This window comes from Carettochelys insculpta, chromosome 25, assembly GCF_033958435.1.
Source record: "Carettochelys insculpta isolate YL-2023 chromosome 25, ASM3395843v1, whole genome shotgun sequence".
Classification (NCBI taxonomy): domain Eukaryota; kingdom Metazoa; phylum Chordata; order Testudines; family Carettochelyidae; genus Carettochelys; species Carettochelys insculpta.
Window position 1 is genome coordinate 4,581,063 of NC_134161.1, and position 25,174 is coordinate 4,606,236.

Below are 25,174 nucleotides of genomic sequence, written 5' to 3' on the forward strand. Positions count from 1 at the left end.
TATGTTTTGCCAGAAAATCCCTTCCAACAGTGACTTCTATCGAGAGAGACTTCTTATGTAGCCGAAGGCACAATGTTAACTTCGCCTGCAATGTCAGCCGAATCTACCAACCCATCAGGGCAGGTCTGAGGAACAAGAACATGACATCTTTATAATGCATCAGAACCAAATCCTCACCTGGCATAAAACAGTCTCATTGCAATGGAGCTATGCTGCTTAACAACCTTGAAGGACCTAGCTCTTACATGTCCAGCAGCCATAGATTTAAACCACCGTAAGATTCCTTCCACACCGTATCCATCTGAGGTGATCAACTAAACTCCATGTAGGTTAATATCTGGGCATTTGTTTTTGAGACCTAAAATAGAAAAGCCCTGGGTGTTCTGCATAGACATTAAAGCTTCTGCGGTTCTTTTGCTAAGGATAGGAGTCCCTTTGTGGTTCTTGGTCAAATTCTCTTCACCAAAATCATTAACAATTCTGTTCATTACTGCGCTGCCGAAGGCAAATCAAACAAATGCTAGTATGAAAGAGAAAGGCAGAAGAATTAGGCCTTTTGACATGGGTAACTGAACACAGGTGAGGCCTAAAGGCTTGGGAGACTGGAGGAGGGAAGTAGTGTGATCAGCAGGCTGGAAACAGAATGTCCATACTAGCTAAGATATGGGGACCATCTAGGGAACAACTTACAGGAGACAAGATACCCAGGGGTAAAATGAGCCTGGAAGGTAAGATAAAGCAGAGTAAATCTGGCACGGACAGTGCATGCAATATGGGTTTGTACAGTCCCAAACCGTGTGATGCAGTATACAGTAAATGCAATGTAATGCATGAATGTGTACAACGGAAGAATTCTGCTGTTTAACTCTGGATATGCGATTTGCCTTTGCCCATCCCCTCTCCTCACTGGAATAGGACCAACTCAGCACAGGTTACTGTATAGCAAATAAATGAACCACAGTGATAAGACTGGAGTCACTCTGAATTCTTGGGGAACTGAGAGGAAGAGGTCTGAAGGAAACTCCAAGAAATACTAACGAACAAGAGATTTCTAAGATACACAGCCATGTGTGCACACTGAGGGTATGTCTACACTGGAGAGTTGTTCTGGATAGCTTATTCTGGAGTTATTAGTCCAAAATAAACTATTCCAGAATAAAGAATCCACTCGACAGGGAAGCCCCAAAATAAGCAAAACTTTTTTTCTGAACAAGTAGAGCCCTTTCAGATTAGAGCCCCTGGAAGCAGTGGCTCCAGAAGCTCTAATCCAAAATATCATGTCTGTCTACACAGGAGCTTTATTTCAGAATAAGATAATCTGGAATAGTTTATTTCAAAATAGCCCCATTCCCCGTGGCCGCGTCTACACGAGCAAGCTCTTTCAGAAATCAGGCCCTTTTCTGAAAGAACGCACAGAGCATCTCCACACGAAATACGCTTTTTCGATCCGAAATTGAAAGAATGCAGCTCTTCTTCTGGAAGTCCTCTTCTCCTCCCGGAGCAGGAAGAGCTCCTTCTGTCAAAAGCTTCTTTTGAAAAAAAGCAAATGTAGAGGCTCTGCAGGCCCTTTTTTCAAAAGGGCCATCCTCACGACGTTAGATTTTTCAATCCTTAGCCCATTCTTTTGAAAGAGCAGGGGTTGCGTGGACGCTCTCTAGCAAAAGAGCGGATCGATTTTTTTGATTTCCTTTTTGGTATGTGGATGTGCTTTTTTGAAAGAAATTTTTTCAGAAGCAATCTTCCAGAAGAACATCTTTCGAAAGATCGCCGTAGTGTAGACATCGTCAGTCTGCACAGCTCCTGTTCTGAAATATCTTTTTCAGAATAGGCGCTATGCCTTGTAGAATAAGGTTTCCCAAATTCAAAATAAGCCATCCGCGACTTCAAAATTATTTCAAAATAGAGGTTGCATTGTGTAGATGCTCACAAAGTTATTTCAGAATAATGGCCATTATTCAAAAATAACTTTGCTGCGTAGACACATCCTGAAGCACAAAAATAGGTCCTTAATGCTCCCTTGGTGTTCTGTGAATAAACTACACAGTGTACCCAAAACCACAATAGGACCATGGCATATTTCGTAAGAAAGTGTATGTGCAAAATGTAAATGCAGACCTACTGTGTCATAATATATAAGAGAAACAGAATCACAAGTGAGCTACTTGTCACATTACAGTAGTTAGAGTGTCACTTTGGTATAAAGGAATTTTGTGCCTCTGCAAATGGAGTGTGTTTGAGTGGCATCATGTTTTGTGAAAGTGGAATATTCCAAATCTGCCAAGCATTAAACTGACATCAAATGATCCTTGAAATCATAAATAGCTAGAAAGAGCGAAGTGCAATGTGTGGGAAAAGATAATAGAAAGTAAAAGGCCCTTTTTCTTCTGATCTTTAGAAAAACTTGTGCATGCACGAGAGAGAAAGACACAGAGAAAAAATGTTACTTTCTTTGGAGACTGGTAGACTCAGGGAACAGATGTGCAATCAATTTCTTGTGCAGAGAACAATCTCAAGTTTTACGTACCACCGAAGTGTAATTCATTTGCATTTGGGTCTTGTGCATCCACAGGGCCTGAATGTACAGGGTAAAGTCCTAATCTGGCTGCCAATAATTTGTCACGCTTGTTACTTTCTGATGATTGTGTGTGACATAAGCTTTGGGGGGGTCTCAACCCAATTCCTGACAGATAGGCTGTCTACTTGAGAAGCCAAGGATAGAATAAGTCAGGGAATCTGAACATCTATCTATCTATCCACATTTTCAAGCTGCACCCATTTCTGTGGTCTCTGACAACGTACAGGCAATCCCTGCAATTCAGACTGAGTTGCAATATCTGAGACAAAAGGAAGGACGCTTACTCGGCTGCCGCAGACTCCAAATAAGTTCTAGACATCGAGGGCTGCCAATGTGATTTTCCAGAACTAAATTAATCTACCAAGAAAAATCAGTAAGTTAATGACATTTCCTTCAGCACTGTTTCTTTTAGATGGGCCTGTAACTGGGAGAAACAGGAGGGCTCCGCCCCCCACGCCCCCCAAGAACTCTTCACATGCAAAGTGCAACTTAAATTGCAGTCAAAGAGAGCAAGAGTTAGGGCTGTAATCCATTAAAGCAAGTAAACGTGTACTTGCCTTTCAGCATTTGAATAGTCTCACTGAAGATATGGGAATGAGTCCCTTGTCTAAAGTTAAATACTTTGCTGGAACAGGACTCAAGGGTGCGACTGAAATTTAGTTACTTCCTTTACAGAGGTGACACGCACAGAAATAATAATTACTGCCAAGAAGTCTGAATACACTGAGGCTGCAGATGAAAAACCCTTTGCTGAGACCTCTGCCTGATCTACATTTCACAGCACGGCTCTTGATCTTAATTTACTCACTGCTGAGTTATTGGACTTCAATCTGTACGGCTCTGCAATCAATTGGAAGCATTTTCACAGAGCAGCCCCATTAAGTATCTGTGAAGTCTAAAAGGGAAGACGAGGAGTTTGGTTTAAGACAACTAGCAAATTTACCCAATATCTCTTAGGTCCTTAAGTCAATAACGAGGGGGAAGGAGGGAGTTTGGAATATATATAAGTATGTACATGTTATATTTAAATTATTGCATTTTTCAAAAACTTACCCCGACACTTCAGTCCCTGGCCCTGAGCCCTGACAGTGACTCTTGCATCTCCACTCCCCCAGTCTCCTGCTCTGAGCTCCTCCTCACACCCCAATTCTGATTCTTGCACTGCCACACTCCTGTCTCCCTGCCCTGTCATCCCCAGTTGCTTGCTCTTCTCCTGCCAGTCCCTGCAAGGGAGTGAGAACAAAGTGAACAGCTCACCTGCCCCCTACCTTCCCAAGCCAGAGTGAAGAATGCAATCATCTGTGCACTTTTTCGTCGCTCCCTGACAACGAGAAAGGGAAATTGCAAGAAATGACACTAGGTGTGGAGGACCTTCAGCTTCCCCGGCACTACCAAAACTGACCTTGCTTTAAGTTATGATAAGAGGAAGCTGTATATTGAATTTGGTGGTCCTCTCTCTTAGGCTACATCTACACGACAGCAATCTGTTGACAGAAGTAACTGTCAGAAGGTATCTGCTGACACAACTTCTATTGACACATTGTGGCCAGACATGAAAACGGCTCCCTCTGTCAATATTCTCTGTCAACAGGCAGTGACTGGAGTGCCCAGTCATTCTCTTGACACAATGGCCAAACAAAGCTCAGCAAACAGGGCTTCCCTTTGACTGGAAGCCCTGTCTGTTGACAGAGGGCCCCCCAGGCCTGTCCACGCAGCTTTTCTATTGACAGATTATGTCGAGAAAGGCGTTCTACCTCACGGGGGAGCGGTGGAAGGCCGTTGACAAAAGTGCCGAGTTCTGTAGTATCAGAGAGGTCGTCGTGTTTGTCTGAATCTTTGAACACAAACAAGAAGTCCTGTGGCACCTTATAGACGAACAGATATTTTGGAGCATAGGCTTTCATGGGCAAAGACCCGCTTCATCAGATGAAGTAGGTCTTTGCCCACGGAAGCTTATGCTCCAAAATATCTGTTCGTCTATAAGGTGCCACAGGACTTCTTGTTGAGTTCTGTAGCGTGGACGCTCCTTGGGTCTTGTAGACAGAACTCTCTAGTGCAAATGTAGCTTTACTTTTTAGGCGGAGTACTTGAACAGATACACCAACTCACAGACAAACTCTCTCAGATGAATAGTAGATTGGTTGCCACTTCATTAACAGCAAGCTGGGGTTGCTCAGTATTTGAATACTTTGAGGTTAGATTGCCCCTGTGCATTCTCCTAGATTTGGGAAGGAGTAGCCTTTATTAGCAGCTAGCCTACACCATCCCCCCACCTTGGCCGCTTGCTTCTGTGCAGCCAGTGCAGAGACATGGGTAATTGTGCAGCATTGCATGCCGAGTTCTTACTTGACTTTGCTCCCCCCAACAGGCAGGCAATCCAGGTCACAAGCTAGCTCTTAATCTTTACATAGTGCTTTGAACTCCTCAGATGAGAGATTCTGTACTCATGAGGGATGTCAACCAGTTAACAGGCCAGTATGAGGCTTACTAGGATGCTGACTGGTTAGCCAGTTAATTGGCCTTTCCCAGTTAACTCTACTGGCAGCCAGACATTCTGGAACATCCCCGGCCTTGGTGGGGGCCGCTGGGCTGGGTGGCATAGCCCCAATGGCACCCCAGGGGTGCCCCAGGGCTCCACAGCAGAGCTGGGCAGCAGGCCAAGTCGTGGGACACAAGTTTAAATGGTTAACCAAATTAAGGACTATCATTTAACTGGTTAACTGTTTTAATATCTTGAGTACAAATTCTACTTGTAACTGAATGCTAGATTAAAATTATGCAGTTTCAGATATTCATTATGACCACCGCCCATATCATCCACATTTTGCAACTCTTTTACTCAAGATTGCACATATGCTCAATAGCTGTTGGCAGCCTTGTTGTAGCCCTGTTGGTCCCAGGATACGAAAAGAACAAAAGCAGGGGAAGGAATTTTTGCATCAGAACAACTTCTGTTCCTGGAGCATACAAGCTTCTGAAGAAGAGCTCTGTGCAACATCACAGCTTGTAACTCCCACTAAGAGAAGATGATCCAACAAAAAACTGTTCCCTCACTTGTCTCATACACATCCAAGATGGTGAGGACAATAGCGGATTCAAAATCAGAATTTGTTTATTACTGTCTAGATGCACCAAAACTCATAGGTGCTTAAATTCTGAGCATCTGACTAGTCCCAGTTACTTCAAGGGCTTGATTCTGCAAGGTCCTGAGTGCTCTAGCTCTGGTCCTACAAACCATTTAACCACTTTCTTAACCTAAAGCATGTGCATAATCCTTCTGAAGCCAATAGGGGCACGAGCGTGCTTTAAATTAAGCACATGCTGAAGTGCTTCACTAGATTGGATATTCAGCAGCTTTTAGGGTCCAGCCTTCAGAACTGCTTTCATGCCTCAAGCTCAACTTGTGCTCTCGTGAATCGGGGCCTACAAGATTTGTATGTAAGAGTAATTGATTATTAAAAGCAATTGATTTAAACGGTGGAATTAACGAGACATTACTTGGTTTACTCCCAGCCGTATCAGATGCCCCGGATGTGTCCAGCAATGTCTTGTCACACCTGGTTCCCAATATTAAGGGCAAACCCCTGAGCCCTTCATAACTGTTTGAAGCACTTGTCACATTTAGGCATTGTAGTTGGTATTAATTGTGTCCCCAGGTTAGACTGTGTGAGTTCCAGTTAGCAGCAAAAAAAAAATCAGCTTTAACACATCACCTCGAGAGCGGGGGTGGGGTGGGGACAAGGAGACGCAATATTAGACTGTACATCTGGAAAACTGAAAAACCCAGATCAGCAGGATGTAGCATCCATAATGAAGAGTAATTCACACTTTACAAAATGCAGCTTATACAGCTCCCCAGAAGGTAGACATCAGATTGCTGTGGGGATCTTTCTTCTGCAAACAGGAGAGAGAAAAATCTAACCACAGTCATGAAATTTTGAGCCGGAACAAACCAGCGCAGTCACCCAGCTCAGCTCCCCTGGCAGAATCAGGATCTTTTCCTGCAGAATATCTATTACCAATTGCTCGCTGACCATGACAAGGCTGGAGACATGTGGAAGGGATTCTATTTTGTCTGCATGCACACTATGAGTTAGTGGGCTGATCCCCAGCTCGCTCCGCACATGTATCACACTCACGCTAGCTCTCAACAGAACTAGCTGGCTGCAATGAGAAGTACTGCTGTGTTGATTTAGGCAGGGACAGACGTCCCAAGTACAAACCTGCCCACATCCCATGGGCAGACTGCTAGCCCATGTTATCGTTGCCACTTTTCAGCATGCTAGCTGGGATGAGCACCAGCATGAGTATCACAGCCATAGATGGAAGCATAGACCAGGACCATCCTTAGGATTTATGGGGCCCTGCAGAAGACTATTAGATGGGTGCCCTTATGCCCAGTGGCAGCTAAGCAGAAAGGGGCAATTTTTAAAGATGTGATTTTATAACTTTCAGCAGCGCACACGTATTTTTAAGAGAAATTCTGAACGATGGTCCTATGGACAAACGGTAAATTCAGACGTCTCAGAGGGGCAGCCATGTTAGTCTGTATCTGTTCAAACAACAAAGAGTCCTGTAGCACCTTACAGACTAATGGGTTTATTAGGGCATAAGCTTCCGTGAGTAGAACCCAAGTGAGTTAGTCCATTAGTTTCTAAGGTGCTACAGGATTCCTCAGTTTTCAGAGCCGCCAATGTATACCTGTTAATTGGCTTCATTAGCACTTCAATGCCTTTCACAGGGTCAGTGTTCTGCTAACAGGCCTGCTACCTGCTATTTCACTTTTAAGTTAACTAGCTCTTCTCCAGAAGGAGACTCACCAGGCTGCTGCAACCACAGAGAAGGGATAAGAAGAGGCAGATGGGAGGACAGTAAGACCCAGTGGTGCCCCAAATTTTCAGGTGCCCTACAACAGCTGTGTATTCTGCATATGGATAAGGACAACCCTAACATGGGGAAGATGTACGCTACTGACAGAGTTTTAGTCCTATCAAAACAAAAAAGCAATCCAGTAGCACTTTAAAGACTAACAAAATAATTTATTGGGCGATGAGCTTTTGTGGGACAGACCCACTTCTTCAGACCATAGCCAGACCAGAACAGACTCTATATTTAAGGTGCAGAGAACCAAAAATAGGAATCAAGGTTGACAAAATCAGAAAAGTATTGGAGGGGTAGCCGTGTTAGTCTGGATCTGTAACAGCAACGAAGGGTCCTGTGGCACCTTATAGACTAACAGAAAAGTTTTGAGCATGAGCTTTCGTGAGCACAGACTCACTTCATCAGATGCTGCCGCATCTGATGAAGTGAGTCTGTGCTCACGAAAGCTCATGCTCAAAACTTTTCTGTTAGTCTATAAAATCAGAAAAATTATTATCCAGGTGAGCAAATCAGAGAGGAGAGGGGCAGAAGGACCGGGGGGAAGTCAAGAATTAGACAAAGCAAAGTACGTAAAAGAGCCCCAATAATGAGCTAGAAAATTCCAATCTTGGTTCAAACCACGTGTTAGTGTGTCGAATTTGAATATAAGAGAGAGTTCAGCAGCCTCTCTTTCCAAATGGCTGTGAAAGTTCCTTTTCAGTAAAACACAGACTTTCAGTTCATTAACAGAATGGCCCACTCCATTAAAGTGCTGGCTGACAGGTTTGTGAATCAGGAGTGTTTTTATGTCTGTTTTATGCCCATTAATTCTTGTCTAAGAGGGTTTGAAGTCTATCTAATATACAAAGCATGTGGGCATTGCTGGCACATGATGGTATATATGATGTTAGCTGAGGAACATAAGAATGTGCCTGTGATTCTGTGAGTAACCTGGTTCGGTCCAGTGATGGTATCTCCAGAATAGATAGGCAGACAAAGTTGGCAACAGGCCTTGTTGCAAGGAAAAGTTCCAGGATTGGTATTCCTGCGGTGTCGACCGTGGCTGTTGGTGAGAATCCTCATAAGGTTGGGAGGTTGTCTGTAGGAGAGAACAGGCCTGTCACCTAGGGCCTTCTGGAGTTTCAGTCCTATTCACCAGTCCAATTCAATGCAAACTGGAGCAGTTGCCAAAGTGCCTGGGACTAACCACAATACCTGTCCTGTGCTGCATAGGCAGGACAGCAACCTGGACAGAATTCCTCTCTTCCTTGACACCGACTGCATAGGAAGCCAAGAGACAGGAGCCCTGGTGAGAGAGTTACCAAGAGGATTTAGCACTGCCTTAGCATTGCATCTTCCTTACAGTCCAAATTAAAGGGATTCGCTTACTAGTAGAGAAACCTAATTTATTCTTCCTCTTCTTCTTCCCCTCCCCTCCAGCCCCTGCAACCCTATCAACTCAGAATGCTATTGATTTGCCAGTGGGATTTCTTGCCGTTGGATAGAGCCAGTGCTGCAGAAGTTGATTAAACTCAGATGATCTCAGGAAGCATTCTTTGAAGCACAAATGAGACTTCGGGGCTACCGCCTGATTCCAATAGCTTTGCCTTGACCCTCTTATTGCCCACTGGATATGTATTAATCCCCACGGATGGATATCAACCCAATGCCCACAGGCTCCTGAGTTAACACCTCGTTACACAGCATATTTAAATAGCTCCTCAGCTCAGACCTAAGGCAGAGAGCAAACAGGAGAGAGAAGAACATGTTTTGCAAGGTGTGTGTGGGGGGTTCCCTTTTAGGGTCGTGAGAGGAAATGTTTATAGAACACATCCTAAGAGCTTTGAAACTTTCCGGAGAGACTTATTTCATGCCTCTGCAGTATGCTGGCTGGTCCATATGGGAGCAGCACAAATAGGCTCAAAATGGAGTCTCATCCTGCCCTCTTTGTCATCATGTAGACAGACTAAATGGACACATGCCAGGTTCCTGCAGGCCTCCAGCAGGGTTCAGGAAGAGATCCCTCCCACCCAAGATGTATTCAGGGAAGATTTGTCTTTATCTCCTTCCTCTGACACATCAAGCGTGGCCATGGCCAGAGATGGGACATTGGGGCTACGTCTACACGTGCAGCCAACATCGAAATAGATTATTTCGATGTTGCGACATCGAAATAGTCTATTTCGATGAATAACGTCTACACGTCCTCCAGGGCCGGCAACGTCGATGTTCAACTTCGACGTTGCTCAGCCCAACATCGAAATAGGCGCAGCGAGGGAACGTCTACACGTCAAAGTAGCACACATCGAAATAGGGATGCCAGGCACAGCTGCAGACAGGGTAACAGGGCGGACTCAACAGCCAGCCGCTCCCTTAAAGGGCCCCTCCCAGACACAGTTGCACTAAACAACACAAGATACACAGAGCTGACAACTGGTTGCAGACCCTGTGCCTGCAGCATAGATCCCCAGCTGCCGCAGAAGCAGCCAGAAGCCCTGGGCTAAGGGCTGCTGCCGACGGTGACCATAGAGCCCCGCAGGGGCTGGAGAGAGAGCATCTCTCAACCCCCCAGCTGATGGCCGCCATGGAGGACCCAGCAATTTCGACGTTGCGGGACACGGATCGTCTACACGGTCCCTACTTCGACGTTCAACGTCGAAGTAGGGCGCTATTCCTATCTCCTCATGAGGTTAGCGACTTCGACATCTCGCCGCCTAACGTCGAAGTTAACTTCGAAATAGCGCCCGACGCGTGTAGACGCGACGGGCGCTATTTCGAAGTTGGTGCCGCTACTTCGAAGTAGCGTGCACGTGTAGACGCAGCTTGGGTGTGGAAGGCCAACATTCTGCAGTAGCACCAAGCAGTTTTTCTCTGAGGGGCTTGGCTGGCTGGTACTTGCCCACATGCTCAGGGTCGAACCAATCACCAGAAGGATTTTCTGCCCTCCCAGGTGAGACTGGCAGTTTAGTCTGCTGTGGCTATGATAGTTTGGTCTGATTTCAGTTGTTGGGTTTAGTCTGGGGGCTGGTGCTGTACAGGAGGGCAGATGTGATTATCAGGTGGTATCTTCTGGCCTTCAGCTTCAGGATTCTGTGACCCTGTGAGGAACCTAAGGGGAGAGATGCAAATTAGGCTGGGGAAAAAAATAGAGTGATCCACAACAGTAGGTGAAAAGCCCTGCACCAGTTGCTGAAACTGAGCAGGGTTTTCCCCTGAGCTAGCAGTCTCTGTGAACACCCAATGTTTTGTACTTCATGGCAGTTCTGAATCTATTCTGCTGACTCTGGGTCAAGAGGGGGATATGGTACGGGAAAGGGTTTGCCAGAACACTCGCTTCCTTTCCTTTGTAGTATTAATGTAAGTTTGTCCGTAGCCTCACAGTTCAGACCCTGAGTCCATCTTTTCAGTTTGAAGATGAAAATTTGGGAATATTGTGTTCAGGCCCATCATTGCTATAAGTATTTCAATAGCTCCAGTTTATGACTTCCACTCCACCACGCAACTGGTGTTCCAACCTGCAGCAGGTACAGGTTGAACCTCTCGAAACTGGTACCCTTGGGACCTGACCGGTGCTGAATGAGTGAATTTGCCAGACTGTGGGAGGTTCATATTGTCTAGCACATTACCAACACTTCCACTGCTTACGGGGCTCTTAGAAGATATTTAAGGGATAAATTAGAGCTAAATACAGCACAGAACACAGCCAGCCAGGATTGGTGGCCATAAATAAAGTTTATGGGACCAAGGGTGACTTAGCCACACACATGATGAGTGGGTCATCCGGTTAACTAAAATCATGCCAGATTATGGATGATGACAGACAAGAGAGTTCTGGATTAGAGAGGTTCAACCTGTGCTGAGTTCCCATCTGGTGGTGCAGAAGGCAAGCCTGGAAAATCAGCTTGGGGATCTTCTTCCCAGTGATCCTTGTACAGTGTGAATGGAAAAATGCAGCATTTTCCACTTTCTTTGCACAGGATTAATTGATCATTTAGAGTGCAGGGCAGAGGAGAATCAGACAAATTCAGATAGTCTGCCGTTTGGTCTTATATTCTGGCCATATTTACTGTCGAGTGAATATGCAGGGTTCTTTACTGACGCCTCCCTGAAGTTACCAGTCCTTTCCCATGAAACCAGGAATGCGGAGGATATGTGGCTTCCGAAAAGTGCAGAAGAGGAGGAGTTAAAAGAGGTTGCTGACAGCTTTGCAAAATTTGGATCCTTTTCAAATAAGTGCTATCTAATGCCTAATTCTCCCTGGCTGATAGGATTAGTGCTGATGTCTCTGGACAGATCTAGGGTTTGCATTCCAATAGGTCAGGTTGCTGCAGGGAGCTCCAATGCACAGCAATCTGGGAACTTGATCGTGGGTTGTTATTCTTACAGCAATAAAAGATGGATGAAAAGGCACGGTGAGAATAGTTCCCTACTGCATGGAAGAATTGTGCAGATAAAAATCTACTGAAAACAGGGAGGCCTTCAGATGCTGCAGTGATTAAGGCCATGGGAAGGCCTAGAATGATAACAGTTGTACACACAAAAAAAAAAAAAAAATCTCAGCCTTGGCAAAAAAAGTAGAAAAATGGCATTTTTATGTATGTGAAGGAATAAAATGCTCTTCACAGACGTTGCACTCTGAGTTATCCATACAAACCAGAGCTCCAGCAGAAAACACTTCCTTCCTGCCCCTCTCCCCCACCAGGCTGCTGATCCACATTCTGGTTTATGTCATGGAACCATGCAACCCCGAAAGCCTCGGTCATCTGAAACACAGGCGATAAAACTCAAACTGGAGGGTAACTGGGAGGTACAAATTTGTTCTGAATGGTGCAGTGATTTCAAGCCAAACTGTTCATCAGGCCACGATCTTTTCCTGCCATGCTAACAACAAGAGAAAGTCTCAGGTGCGTGAATTCAGTTAGAGCTGGTTGTAAGGTCTTCACTTAAGCTTTTGTTTGTTTGTTTTTTGGTTTGGTTTGTTTTTGGAATGGCAAATGCTCTTTTTCTCAAAAGTGATTTTTTTTAAAAGTGTGCAAATTTCATTTAGAAAAAAAAGGAAATTGTTTCAATAACTTCCCAACATCCTGTTTTGACACTTCTTGGAAAAGTGCTTTTTTTTTTTTTGTTTTTCAAATGACCTTTAATAACGAAAGTCATTTTTATTTTTTGAAAAACTGTGTAAACGTTTTAAATAATTGAAATTAGAATGAAATTATTTTATCAACACAAAATATTTCTGTTTGCATCAAACTGTTTTTTAAAATAATGTTTTTCACCAGGAAATTTAATTTTTTTTTCCATTTTGGAACGGACGAATTTGGATTTGCTGAACTTAAAGTGGAAAATCTCATGTATCACTTGACATTCAACATGAGCAGCAGTTCACTTTCTGCAGAGCTTTCAGATCCAACAGAGGATTCAGCTGCAATGTGCCCTGTATTTCATTACAGGCAGTTTAATAATAACTGAGTCTCTTGGGAAAATTTCAGGATTGTATTTCTCCCCCTCAATCCCTCTTTGTATTGATCCCCTGAAATGAGATGGTGTCAGCCAATGTTGTACATCATGTTTACTTAGACCTGACAAGAAAACTTTAAAGAACACAATGATCCTTGCACCTGCTGAGCTCCACATTGTCCTCAGAAGAATAAATAAATGAACAAATTCAGATTTGAGGTGTGAGTCGCTGTTTGGGAGGCATAACAGGCTGACTAGCTGGGAGTGTGTTTTATTTGCTGTTCACTTGCAAGTGGCTGTTTAAGAGAGAAAAAAAGACAAAATAGACAGAAAAAAAAAAAAAGGCCAGACAAGAGAAGCCATAAATTCACTTGTGAACGGAACAGTACAGAGCAGAACAAACTCACTGAGGGTCAAGAAGCCACATTATTAATCATCACCCTTGTTAAGTAACGTTTGTACGGGACTTTGAAATGTAAAGCATGTGCTTAGCCTCATTAATGTGACTACTAGCAGCCTGGGATTGCGGTTAGCACCCCTGGGATTAGCGTGTGCTGTTCTAAACCAGGTCCACAACAATTCACTTTAAAAGGAAGCTCATTCTATGAGATCTCATCATTTCTTGCTTGAGTTATGAGTTTCTCACCCATCCTTTTCTATTGGAAGAACCATGCAGAGCTGACATAAGATGGGGTATAAATTCTTCCTTCTATGAGCTCACGGACATGTTCTGCCAGTGGGGCCCACAGTCTCTGCAGGCCCCGAGGCAAGGTGAGAGGGGGGCCTAGCTCTGCACCCCAGAAACGGTGGAGCCAAGGACAGAAGACGCAAGGGCTAAGGCATTTTGCCCTCAGCTCTGCCTGGGCTTCACTGAGTCATAGAGTGAAATCAGGCCTTTGTGCAAGACTGCAGCTGTGTTTTGCTGCTGACACAATGGTCCCTCTGCATTCATCGAGCCATGTAACTAACCCCAGCAAAGTGGGGCCTTCCAATGCTTTTCCTATACACCAGAGATGGATTTTTTCCGCTGATATCTGATCAGACACATGCGCATCCACCAGGGATGCTGGGAATCCCCAGAAACATTTCTGTCCACTGGCTAAAAAGGGACAGGTAGCTTAAGGTTAAGTCTGCATCATTATACTACTGCAGCTAGAGCAGGGCTCTCTCAAATACAGCTTGCAGCCCTGCCCCGTCTCAGAGTCTGGGGAGGTGCTAGGCAAACTCATGGGAAACATGGGAAACCCCAGAAAACTACAGACCAGTTAGCTTAACTTCTGTGCCAGAAAAAAACAAAACAAAAAAAAAACCCAGAACAAATAATTAAGGAACTCACTTGCAAACATCTGGAAGATAAAAGGTGGTAAGTAACAGTCAGCATGGATTTATCAAGAAGAAATCATGTCAAACCAACCAAACAGCTTTCTTTGACAGGATAACAAACCTGGGCCATGTCTACACTAGCCAAAAACTTCGAAATGGCCTTGCAAATGGCCATTTCGAAGTTTACTAATGAAGCGCTGAAATACATATTCAGCGCCTCATTAGCATGAGGGCGGCTGCAGCACTTCAAAATTGATGCGGCTCACCGCCGCGCGTCTCCTTCAGACGGCGCTCCTTTTCGAATGGACCCCGGCTACTTCGAAGTCCCCTTGTTCCCATCTGCTCATAGGAATAAGGGGACTTCGAAGTCAGTGGGGTCCTTTTGAAAAGAAGCCCCGTTGGGACAAGCCGCGTGGCAGCGAGCCGCGTCAATTTTGAAGTGCCGTGGCTGCCCGCATGCTAATGAGGCACTGAATATGTATTTCAGCACTTCATTAGTAAACTTCGAAATGGCCATTTGCATGGCCATTTCGAAGGTTTTGGCTAGTGTAGACATAGTCCTGGTGAATAAGGGGGAAGTGCTAGACATGGTATATCTAGACTTTGGTAAAGCATTTGATGGAGTCTCATGATTTTAGCAATAAAATTGGGAAATATAACATAGATGATGCTACTGTAAGGTGGGCCTGCAACTGGTTGGATAACCACTCCCAGCGAGTAGTTATCAATGGTTCACAGTCATGGTGGAAGAGCATGACAAGTGGGATTCCACAGAGATCTGTCTTAGGACTAGTTCTGTTCAATATCATTAATTTATATTATGGAATAAAAAAGTATGCTTATGAAGGCTGCAGATGATACCAAGCTTGGAGGGGCTGCAAGGGCTTTAGAGGAAAGGGTTATAATTTCAAGTGATCTGCACAAACTGAAGAAATGGTCTGAGGTAAAAAGCATGAAGTTCCATAAGGACAAATGCACAGTACTTCCTGCAGGGAGGAACAATCTGTTTCACACATACAGAATGGGGAGAGACTGTCTAGGAAAGAGTACTGCATAAAGGGATCGAGGGGTCGTAGTGGACCGCAAGCTAAATATGAGTTCACACTTCAACACTGTTGCAAAAAAACCAAATATCATTCTGAGCTGCATTAACAGGAGTACCATAAGCAAGCCATAAGAAGTAATTCTGCTGCTCTACTCTGCACTGATTAGACCTCAGCTGGAGTATTGTGTTCCATGAAGGAGCCACATTTCAGAAAAGATGTGGAGAAACTGGAGAAGGTCCAGAGAAGAGCAACAAACATTACTGAAATTCTGGAAAACATGAGCTTCGAGGGATGGCTGAAAGAATGGAGTTTGCTTAGTTTAGAAAAGAGAACGCTGAGAAGTGACATAACTGTTTTCATGTACCTAAAAGGGTTTTACAAGAAGGACAGGGAAAAATTATTCTCCTTAATAATAGGACAAGCAGCAGTGGGCTTCAACTGCAGCAAAGGAGCTTTAGGCTGGATATTCAGAAAAACTTCCTTACCACCAGAGTGGTTAAGCACCAAAATAAATTGCCTGGGGAGGCTGTAGAATCACCCTCACTGGAGATATTTAAAAGCAGGTTAGATAAACACCTGTCAGGGATGACCTAGGTGGTGTTTGGTCCTGTCATGAGGGCAGGGGACTGCACTCAATGACTTCTCAAGGTCTCTTCCAGTTCTAGTTTTCTGTGATTCAGCAGAGCTCAGAGAAGGGACATGAGACAGAAGAACACAGAACAAAATAATTAGCATAGGGACCTGAGCAGATGGCACCATCTCTGCAGTAGGTGTGGCTTCCTGCACTCTGATGCTAAGATTTTCAGTACCAACACGCACACTGAGATGCTTAATTTCCATTAAAAATAACACAGTATCTCAGTCTTGGTTAGGGGATGTACCAGTATCTGTGGGATGGATGGTAACTGGATCAAGGATGCAAGAACAAAGATACCTCTCCAAACTATCTAAGGCAAGACCCTCAGATACTGCCCTTCAGGGTCACTGCAACCCGAGTAACTTAAAACAGCTTGAAAGTGGCTCAGGATGTGGAGAAGTGAGAGAGGAATTAGAGCCATCTTTCTGTCTCCAGCTGCACGAAGTGTAAGCTCTGATAGCTGAAGTTATGACTGCAGATGATTATTTTCTTGGAAAGAGACTTGGGAGAGGACTCTCAGCGCATTGCAACCGTCTGGCCTCTCCAAAAAGTTATGTTTCAACTTTTTATCCTGACTCAGGACAAGAACGAATGTCCGAGTACTAGAAGTTACATTTTCCAATCAGCTCTAACAAAAGAGCATATCCCAATTCCTCCAGACTTTTGTGGTTCTCCCATCTGTATTCAGCCACACACTTCACTGTACTGGAGTACAAATCCAGCACTAGTCTCACAGCATCCTCAATGAACTCAAATTAATTTGGTTTTGATTGCAAGAAGCTGATTGCTGTTCTGGGTTCTATCTGGCTGGCAAATCTTTGCCTTTGGGCAAATTCTAATCAAGCCAAATTATTTATATGACTGTGCCCTTTAAATGTTTTTTTTTAAATGAGTGTTTATCTATGATCTATCATTCAGCCTTTAATGTAGCCTCTCTCTCTCTCTCCTCTGTACTTCATATTGCCTACGGTTATGAGTTAGAAAGAGGAAATCACTCTGAAGAATAGATATCTTATTCATTCCAGTTCCAACTGCAGTAAGGCTAATCAATGTATATTAGAGGGAAATATGCTTTTTTTATTTGCATGCTGGATATAATACACTACTCACCATTAAACTTAATTGCAAATTTTGGTTTCAGTAACAAGAGAAGAGCTACTAGTAATGGGAAATATTATAATTAGTCCTCTATCTTTGTTATGTAACATAATGCATGTCAAAGATCTTTTGTTATGAACCTAATCCATCTTCATTCATAAGAATGCAAAATGTGTGAATTATTTCTTCTATTTTTATATATGCAGAAACAATAGGCTTCTTTCATGTTATTTCTGTTACTGTGCTTTGTTGAGCATAACTTGAAAAAAATCTTAACATTCTCATTTTTGCTACCTTAATTATTATGCATAAGTTATGATGCTGGGTTCTGGTAACATTTATTGCCCCACTTAAGTCTTCGCATAAAACCAACCATATTGGGTCAGACCAATGGTTCATTTAGCCTATCATGCCTCTAACAGTGACCAATGCCACATGCTTCAGAAGGAATGAACATAACAGGCAATCACTGAGTGATCTGTCCCATCAGCCTCTCCCAGCTTCTGGCAGTCGGACACCAGGGACACTCAGAGCACGGTGTTACGTTCCGTGACATTTTGACTAATAGCTCTCCATGGACCTATCAGCCATGAACTTACTTAGTTCTTTTTTTTCAGTCCCGGCCTAGTTTTGGCCTTCACAGCAGAAGACTTAACTCATACTGACATCAGTGGAAGCAGTAATTTCCTATGTCCTGGCTGAGTTTGGTCCTAGGTTTGTATCTGTCATGTGGGGTGCCTGATGGGAAGGGAGAACAACAGAAAGTAATTCAGAAAGGAAAACTTAGGCTCAATATCAGGGGAAGGTCCTAAGGATAAATGAGATCCCACTGGCTCCCAGCTCAGTCTCCTGGTCAGACTCCTTCACTTGGGACTTTTCAAGCTAGACAAGACAAAGCACTGGAAGATATAAATAGAAAAAAAATCCTGCACTGCCTCAGCAAGGCCTCACCTGGAGGTGAGCTGAAACCCCATCTAACATTTATGGCCCTAAATCTGCTCTCCTTTAAATTCTCCAGAGTAACTTCACTAAAGCCAACAAAATTACTCTTGGTGGCGAAGCACAACTGGCCCATAGGATCTCTCCTCCTTGCTGCTTGAATGAACGCCTTCATCCAGTTCCCTCTCTCTTCCCCAAGGTGGTCGGCGAGTGGAGATTTAGCCGGATCCACTGCGACATCTTTGTCACCCTGGATGTGATGATGTGTACTGCCAGCATCCTCAACCTCTGTGCCATTAGCATTGACAGGTGAGCTGGCTCTGGGAAAGGGGGATGGTCCTGTTAATCTCATTGTGGCTGGTAGAAGGTGACTGGCCACAAACCACTTAATTTACGTGCTTCTGCTCACATGGGGCAGTCAGTGTTCCTTGTGAGCTGAGTGCACGAGTAACCGCCCAGGAGACATTCAGGTGCTGCCCAGCTGATAAGCAGAGCACTCCCAGCCATGTGTGTTTCTACTGCTGGTGCACGTCTGCCCATGCCTTGGTGCACCTACCAAAATTTGTTCTCGTCACAGTAACCATGAACTGGTGCATTAGGCTTCAGCACGGGTCCCTTCTCTTCAGAGGGAGGGCATCAAAAACCAAATCCAATGGGCTCCACCCTTAAACCTTCACCTACCAGGAGCTGCAGAGGAGAGAGAGTAAGTTCATCCTGGACGGGGCATCTCAGTTGCTTGAGATCTCTTGTATTTGAACCTGGCCCTGGGGTCTCTTTGGAGCATTTTTCCAGATTTACGAGCTGTATATTTGCAGGTGGCCTCTCAGCACTGGCAGTGACATCCCATGCCGGGTTTTTGTTTCTGTGCTGTGTGCAGGTACACGGCTGTAGCAATGCCAATGCTTTATAACACCCGCTACAGCTCCAGGCGCCGAGTCACCGTCATGATCTCCGTTGTCTGGGTCCTGTCGTTTGCCATCTCCTGCCCACTTCTATTTGGTCTCAACAACACAGGTGAGCGTAACGTCCTCTGTGGCCGGTTAACGCTTGTGCTTCATGCTGTCTCCTGTCCCACTGGGTCCTGGAGAGGTTTATGTTGTGTGGCCAGGAATTAGCAGAGGTCAGTTCTAAGAGTTAAGATTTAGGTGCATGCACTTATCTGCCAATCAAAGAGCCTGGAATCTGTTGCACCTCTTGCTCTGCCAGGCCTGGATCCCCTGACAAATTAGGGCTGATGTTTGTCCTCAGGCTTCTGCAGAAGGAATTTGCATAGCACTAGTTCCGCACTCAAAAAGATGACATAACTTTATGTCCTAAAATTTACCACAGTGATGGGCACCTTACAAATACCCAGAAAGCTCCATTGGCACAGCAGCAGAAGATGCACTCCTATTCACTAACCTTTGTTTTAGGGAAACTGGATGGCCTACGAAATGAGAGTGATGGAACCTTTCACGTACAAGTCACTGCTCTCAGGTCGGGTTGGTAGGATATGATCACTCGTCAGTTCTAGACCCACCTCCTGGTGACCCACTTGAAGGGAGCTGGTCTCAGCCCTGTTCTTGTAGTGGAGGCAACCACGTCAGAACACTTTCCCCTCCAAGAATGGCAATTAGGCATTCTTAAGAGAGAGCCCATGGACTAAAAGAACTATAGAGACTGCACTGTCCTTGGTGGGGAGCAGTCTAGGAAGCTTGCACCCATTACAATTGTGTGGTAAATTAGAGAATTTCACAACCCAACAGTCAATCCATCACTTTTCACATGCACAAACTGCCTACCAATTTCCCCTCAGTAGGGCTTGACCAGTGGTTTTCAAATGAGACTAAGGGACTGAGACACCCAGCTTCCATCAACTTGCAGGGGAACGGGGTCTGTGATTCATTGCGACAATCCCTCTCTCGAGCTGGAAATTATTTCTGGGGAAAATGGTAGAATAGTCGTTCCCATCCTCGTTCCCATCCTCGTGGGTGTTGTCGTAGCTCCTCTGGTGAGAGAAGGAAATGCTGGTTCTAGCTCCTAACAGTCGGGACAATGCTCCTGCAATCTCTTGTGTCTTCCAGACAAGAATGAGTGTATCATTGCCAATCCTGCCTTTGTTGTGTATTCCTCCATCGTCTCCTTCTACGTCCCCTTCATTGTCACCCTGCTGGTGTACGTACAGATTTACATCGTGCTTCGGAAACGCCGGAAGCGGGTCAACACCAAGCGCCACACCCACGGCCTGGACTCTGACACGCAGGTCCCACTGAAGGTAACTGGGCCCCATCCCACCTCCCCCAAGCGCCAACTTCTTTCCATCCTGCTCTCATTCTTTTCCTAAAGTTGGCCCCATGCCCTCCCAAATGACACTGTTTGATCTGAATGGAATGGTGCACTGTGCAGATGGACATGAGGTCTTATGACTCCAGGGAGTCATGGGCAAGCAGTGTGCACCAAGTCACTGGTGAAAGCTTTCCAGGTCTTCCCTGATGTCCAAGGATCAACAGGAGAGTGGCAGGAGAGGCTTTAACCAACCAGCCCATGTTTGCCTAAGCTCTGAAGAGTCTGAGCTCGGTTTAAAGATATCCATCAAAGACAAGACGCTAGGGTACTTATAGCTTTCACTGTGAGTTGGTGCCTCTGGTCTATGACAGGATGGTGGACACCATCCTGTTGGAATTTATTCCTTCAAACTGTAGCCTGTAGAGCTAGCTTACCGATATTTTCCATAGCAATAACACAAGAAATCTAGAATCCTGCAGCCTGAGAGAGAAAACAAAATATCTGTAAGATACCTCTGTGGGCTACAAGAGTTGGGCCTTTCCAACCAGCCCAGGGAATTTAGTCCTAAAATTAAGAGAAGATACAAGATTTGGTTAGAAACAGGTTAGAGGAGCACCTCTCAGGGACAATTCTTAGTTCTGCCATGAGTGCAGGGGCCTGGATGAGGTGACCTCTCAAGTCCCTTCCCAATTCAATGATGCTATGATTAAAACCCCGATGCTGCTTTGAAAACTTCAAGCAAGGTCTTCAACAACCTCCCCCTTCCTTTCTTTCCTACCAGAAAAAATTCCAACTGTGGCAGTGATGATAGCTGATGCCTATTATGTTACAGAGCAATAGATGGTTATACATATACTTTCGCCTATTGTAGTGTCCACGAGGAGGGCTACTGTCCACTAGCTAGCAACATCAACACGGCTCATCAACAAGGATGTGCTCTGGCACCTTGGTGCTGGCAGCCCCAGACAAACACATGTTAAGAACACAGCTCTCGATACTTCAAGCATGTGTTTCTGGTGGAGAACATGGCTTTCATGTCACATCTGTGACTCCTGATGGTGACTTGAGGCACAGACATTAGCAGAGTCCAGCAAATTGTACATGGGCTGTGAGGACACTTGTCATGAATTCCCCTTTTTAGTAGGGAGTGAGAAGTGATTACTGTATCTCAGCATTTCCCTCAAAAGCCAGGTTCTAGTCAAGAAGAGCAGTCTGAAGACATGGGGGGTGTGAGGTGGATTGAGGAGCTCCAAAGACCTTTAAAGTGTCAGTGTCATGGCGAGGCAAGAACTGAACCCCTGGGACCACCATCGTTCATTTCTTTCCAGACTCCTACCATCTGAGTCACTGTTTCCGCTCTTATGCTTTAATTGCCACATGCCTCTTCCCAGCTCCCCTCCTATTTCCCCCATCTGCCTGTGTAACCTGTGTGCTGATGCTTGCCCCCTTAGGACAAATGCACTCATCCAGAAGATGTGAAGCTCTGCACGGTCGTTGTCAAGTCCAATGGGAGTTTCCCACTTAAAAAGCGGAAAGTGGTAAGTGTTACAGAGGACTGTGAGCTCTCAAGCACAAGCACTTGCTCCTTTTGCCTTTGAATGGTGCAGAATGAGTGTAGGATAGGTTTTTTCAACCATCCTAAGAAAGAAAAGTTCTGTATTGACAAAGGAATCCCTAAACGTAAAAGGGTGCTCTTCCCCTTTCCCAAACAAATCCAACTCTTTGAGTTGTGGTATCACCAATACCAGGGTTAAAATATCAGGACTCGGTTCCTCCACCTCCCCCAAACATCATCAAAACAAAAAGCAGTCAAGTAGCACTTTAAAGACTAGCAAAGTAGTTTATTAGGTGAGCTTTCGTGGGACAGACCCACTTCTTCAGACCATAGCCAGACCAGACCAGACCAGACTAAATATTTAAGACACAGAGAACCAAAAACACTAGGCAAGGAGGACAAATCAGAAAAAGATAATCAAGAGGAGCAAATCAGAGAGTGGAGGGGTAGGGGGGAAGGTCAAGAATTAGATTGAGCCAAGTATGCAGACGAGCCCCTATAGTGACTCAAAGTTCCCATCACGATTTAAACCATGTGTTAATGTGCTGAATTTGAATATAAAAGCCAGCTCGGCTGCTTCTCTTTCCAGAACGGTGCGATAATTCCTCTTCAGTAACACACATACCTTTAGGTCATTGACAGAATGCCCCATTCCATTAAAATGTTGACTAAGTGGTTTGTTATTATTGTTGTTATTACAATTATCGCACCATTCTGGAAAGAGAAGCAGCCGAGCTGGCTTTTATATTCAAATTCGGCACATTAACACATGGTTTAAATCGTGATGGGAACTTTCTGAGTCACTATAGGGGCTCGTCTGCATACTTAACTCAATCTAATTCTTGATCTTCCCCCCCACCTCTCCACTCTCGGATTTGCTCCCCTTGATTATCTTTTTCTGATTTGTCCTCCTTGCTTACTGTTTTTGGTTCTCTGTGCCTTAAACATTGAGTCTGTTCTGGCCTGGCTATGGTCTGAAGAAGTGGGTCTGTCCCATGAAACCTCACCTAATAAACTATTTTTCTGGTCTTTAAAATGCTACTTGACTGCTTTTTGTTTTGATAGTGTATAGACTAGCACGGCTTCCTCTCTGTTACTGTTCAAACATCATGAGATTCTTAAAACATGATTTTTAAGTCAAATGGCAATTTGAGGGTCTTATTTGACTTTATTGTATTTTAAGACATGAATACTTTTTGGTTTTTTTATGAAAACCCGAAATAAATAATTGACAATGGACATTTCCCAGGGTGTGGGGGTGGAAAAGCCATCTTCCATTTAAATGTCCTTCTGATGGATAATCTTCAGCCAGCTTTAGATCTAAAATTCTGCCCTTTGATAATTCCTATACAGTAGTGTCATGACTGAGAAGAACCAAGCAACCATGGTTTGAGTCAGAAAGGCCAGTTACTTGCAAAACAACAGTCACAGAAAAGGGGCGCAAATAAGGGAATGTAAGCAAAGAAAAGAGCCAACAGAAACATTCCCCCACCTTGGCGCTTCCTTACTATCTTATTACCCCAACTTTCACAAAGGCATTTTCTCCTCTCTGCCTTCCATACAGCCAACCTACAGCCCTTCCCACAACTATCTCTGCTAAAAGAGGAGCTGGGGAGTTCATCTGAGGTTAATCCCTTTTTCCATCAAGGCCCAGATAATACCCTGCTCCCTTCAAAAAAGACACTATCACTTCTTTGTCCTACTTGTATATTTATTTACCTTTATGTGGGGCGGGGGGATTGATCCTCGTCCAGGAGGCGGTGAATCACCTGGAGGAGATGGAGATGGAGATGGTATCCAGTACCAGCCCCACTGAGAAAATCAAACACAGACCAGCCCTGCTGAGTAACCACCAAGTGATCATGCCCGCCACTTCCAACCAGTGCATCAATTCCACCCTGGAGTTGCCCTTGGACAGCCCCTCGAAAGCAGAGAAGAACGGGCATGCCAAAGACAACCCAAAGACAGCCAAGGTCTTTGAGACCCAGTCCATGCCCAATGGCAAGACGAGGACTTCGCTCAAGACCATTAGCAGGAGGAAACTCTCACAGCAGAAGGAAAAGAAAGCCACCCAGATGCTAGCCATTGTGCTTGGTAAGAGCTCAGTTTGGCCTCCGTTGTGGTCCATAGGCTTCCCAGAATGGGTGTTTTGATAGGTATGTCCATCAAGGACTATTTTGCGAGGCAGATGGGCACAGAGATGTGTGTTTGCTAGTGGAACATGCGAGGAGCTAAGAGGAGGAGCTCATTGGGCAATGCCAAGAAGGGAAGAAGTGTCAAAGGCAAAAATGAAAAGAAGGAGGGTAGAGTACTTTAAAGTGGCCCCGGAGACAATGTCCCATACTGAATGTGAGGTCCTTGCTGTAGGTCTTCCTGGATAAGTCTGGGGAAACAGCTTTGCTATACGGCAGCATGCCACTGGTAGCAAGGCCAGGCAAGTTGCTCTCTCCCCCAAAGCAGCATGAGAGGTCAACCCTGTCTAACACAGAGATGCCCATTTGGGGGCTCCTAGGTACTGATTGGCAGAGGCTGGTGTCGGGCTCCTGTGGTTTTTAGTGCATCCAAATCACATCCCAAATGGCAGTGAAGTCTGAAACAGGATTGACAACTCAGAGGACAAGGGCGGCAGGCATAAGAGGCAAGAAAAGGCAGAGTCTCCCCTGGGTCTTATTGCTCAGTCGCAATCATCTTCCCATCCCTGTTCTGACCACTCTCGCAGTAGGCTATTGCAGCTTACAGACAGGTAACGCTTCCCTGAAGTGGATCTGTTAACTTAAAGGTGAAAAGCCTTCCAGCTTGCCGCATTTATTAGCATAACATTAAACCTGCGAAAGAGCCATTAAGTGGTATCAAAGCCATTTAACAGGCATGTGCCACCCCAAATTCAGGGACAAGAAAGAGTTGTGCATTACTATGTCGACAGGCCCTTAGCGTAAAATATTTCACTTGTTTGTTGCTGAAGGTTATAATAGTACATCTCTAAAAAAAATCCTTGCATAGATTTTTTAAATGCACAAACAGAGTATTCAGCTTTAGCCTTAAATGCTTGGACCTTCGGACAGAATTTTTAACACAAATTCTTCACTCTTATCTAAAATGCATATTTTAATTTTAAACTACCTGTCATTCAAAAACTTGCTTCCAAAGTCTTCCTGTTCTTTCTATCCATCCTGACTCTCCTTTCACCCCCTGTTGAAGAGAGCCCTTAAAGGAACAACATTTCTTTTCTTCAAGATAGCTGGGCAAATGAGTTTCTCTTGACTTCTGTTTGATGAATTAGCTTTAAAGGAATCATCCACCAAAATCAGAAGCTTACTAAGATATATATTCCTTTATTATGCCTAAAACCTTTGGAAACATAGTTTAACATAAATGTGGTGAAATGTCATAAACATATCTATTGTTATGGAGATCATACA

At 44.6% G+C, this 25,174-nt stretch overlaps 2 protein-coding genes across 3 annotated transcripts in view; one reads left to right on the top strand and one right to left on the bottom strand.

Annotated features, from left to right (window-relative positions):
• The window catches only part of DRD2 (dopamine receptor D2), a 28,539-nt gene that overhangs the window by 1,639 nt on the left and 1,726 nt on the right, over positions 1 to 25,174 (top strand). Inside the window, exons 2-6 of one of the 2 annotated variants that reach the window (XM_074976966.1) lie at positions 18,135 to 18,244; positions 18,813 to 18,949; positions 19,999 to 20,189; positions 21,652 to 21,738; positions 23,510 to 23,849. In XM_074976966.1, the coding sequence (XP_074833067.1) occupies positions 18,135 to 18,244; positions 18,813 to 18,949; positions 19,999 to 20,189; positions 21,652 to 21,738; positions 23,510 to 23,849 (865 nt within the window). The remainder of the gene's footprint in view (positions 1 to 18,134; positions 18,245 to 18,812; positions 18,950 to 19,998; positions 20,190 to 21,651; positions 21,739 to 23,509; positions 23,850 to 25,174) is intronic. The other variant, XM_074976965.1, reaches the window with a different exon arrangement.
• The window catches only part of TTC12 (tetratricopeptide repeat domain 12), a 134,335-nt gene continuing 117,063 nt past the window's right edge, over positions 7,903 to 25,174 (bottom strand). Inside the window, exons 18-19 of the mRNA XM_074976964.1 lie at positions 8,651 to 8,741; positions 7,903 to 8,534 (exon numbers count right to left, since the gene is read on the bottom strand). Coding sequence (XP_074833065.1) covers positions 8,343 to 8,534; positions 8,651 to 8,741 — 283 coding nt within the window. The 3' untranslated portion in view covers positions 7,903 to 8,342. The remainder of the gene's footprint in view (positions 8,535 to 8,650; positions 8,742 to 25,174) is intronic.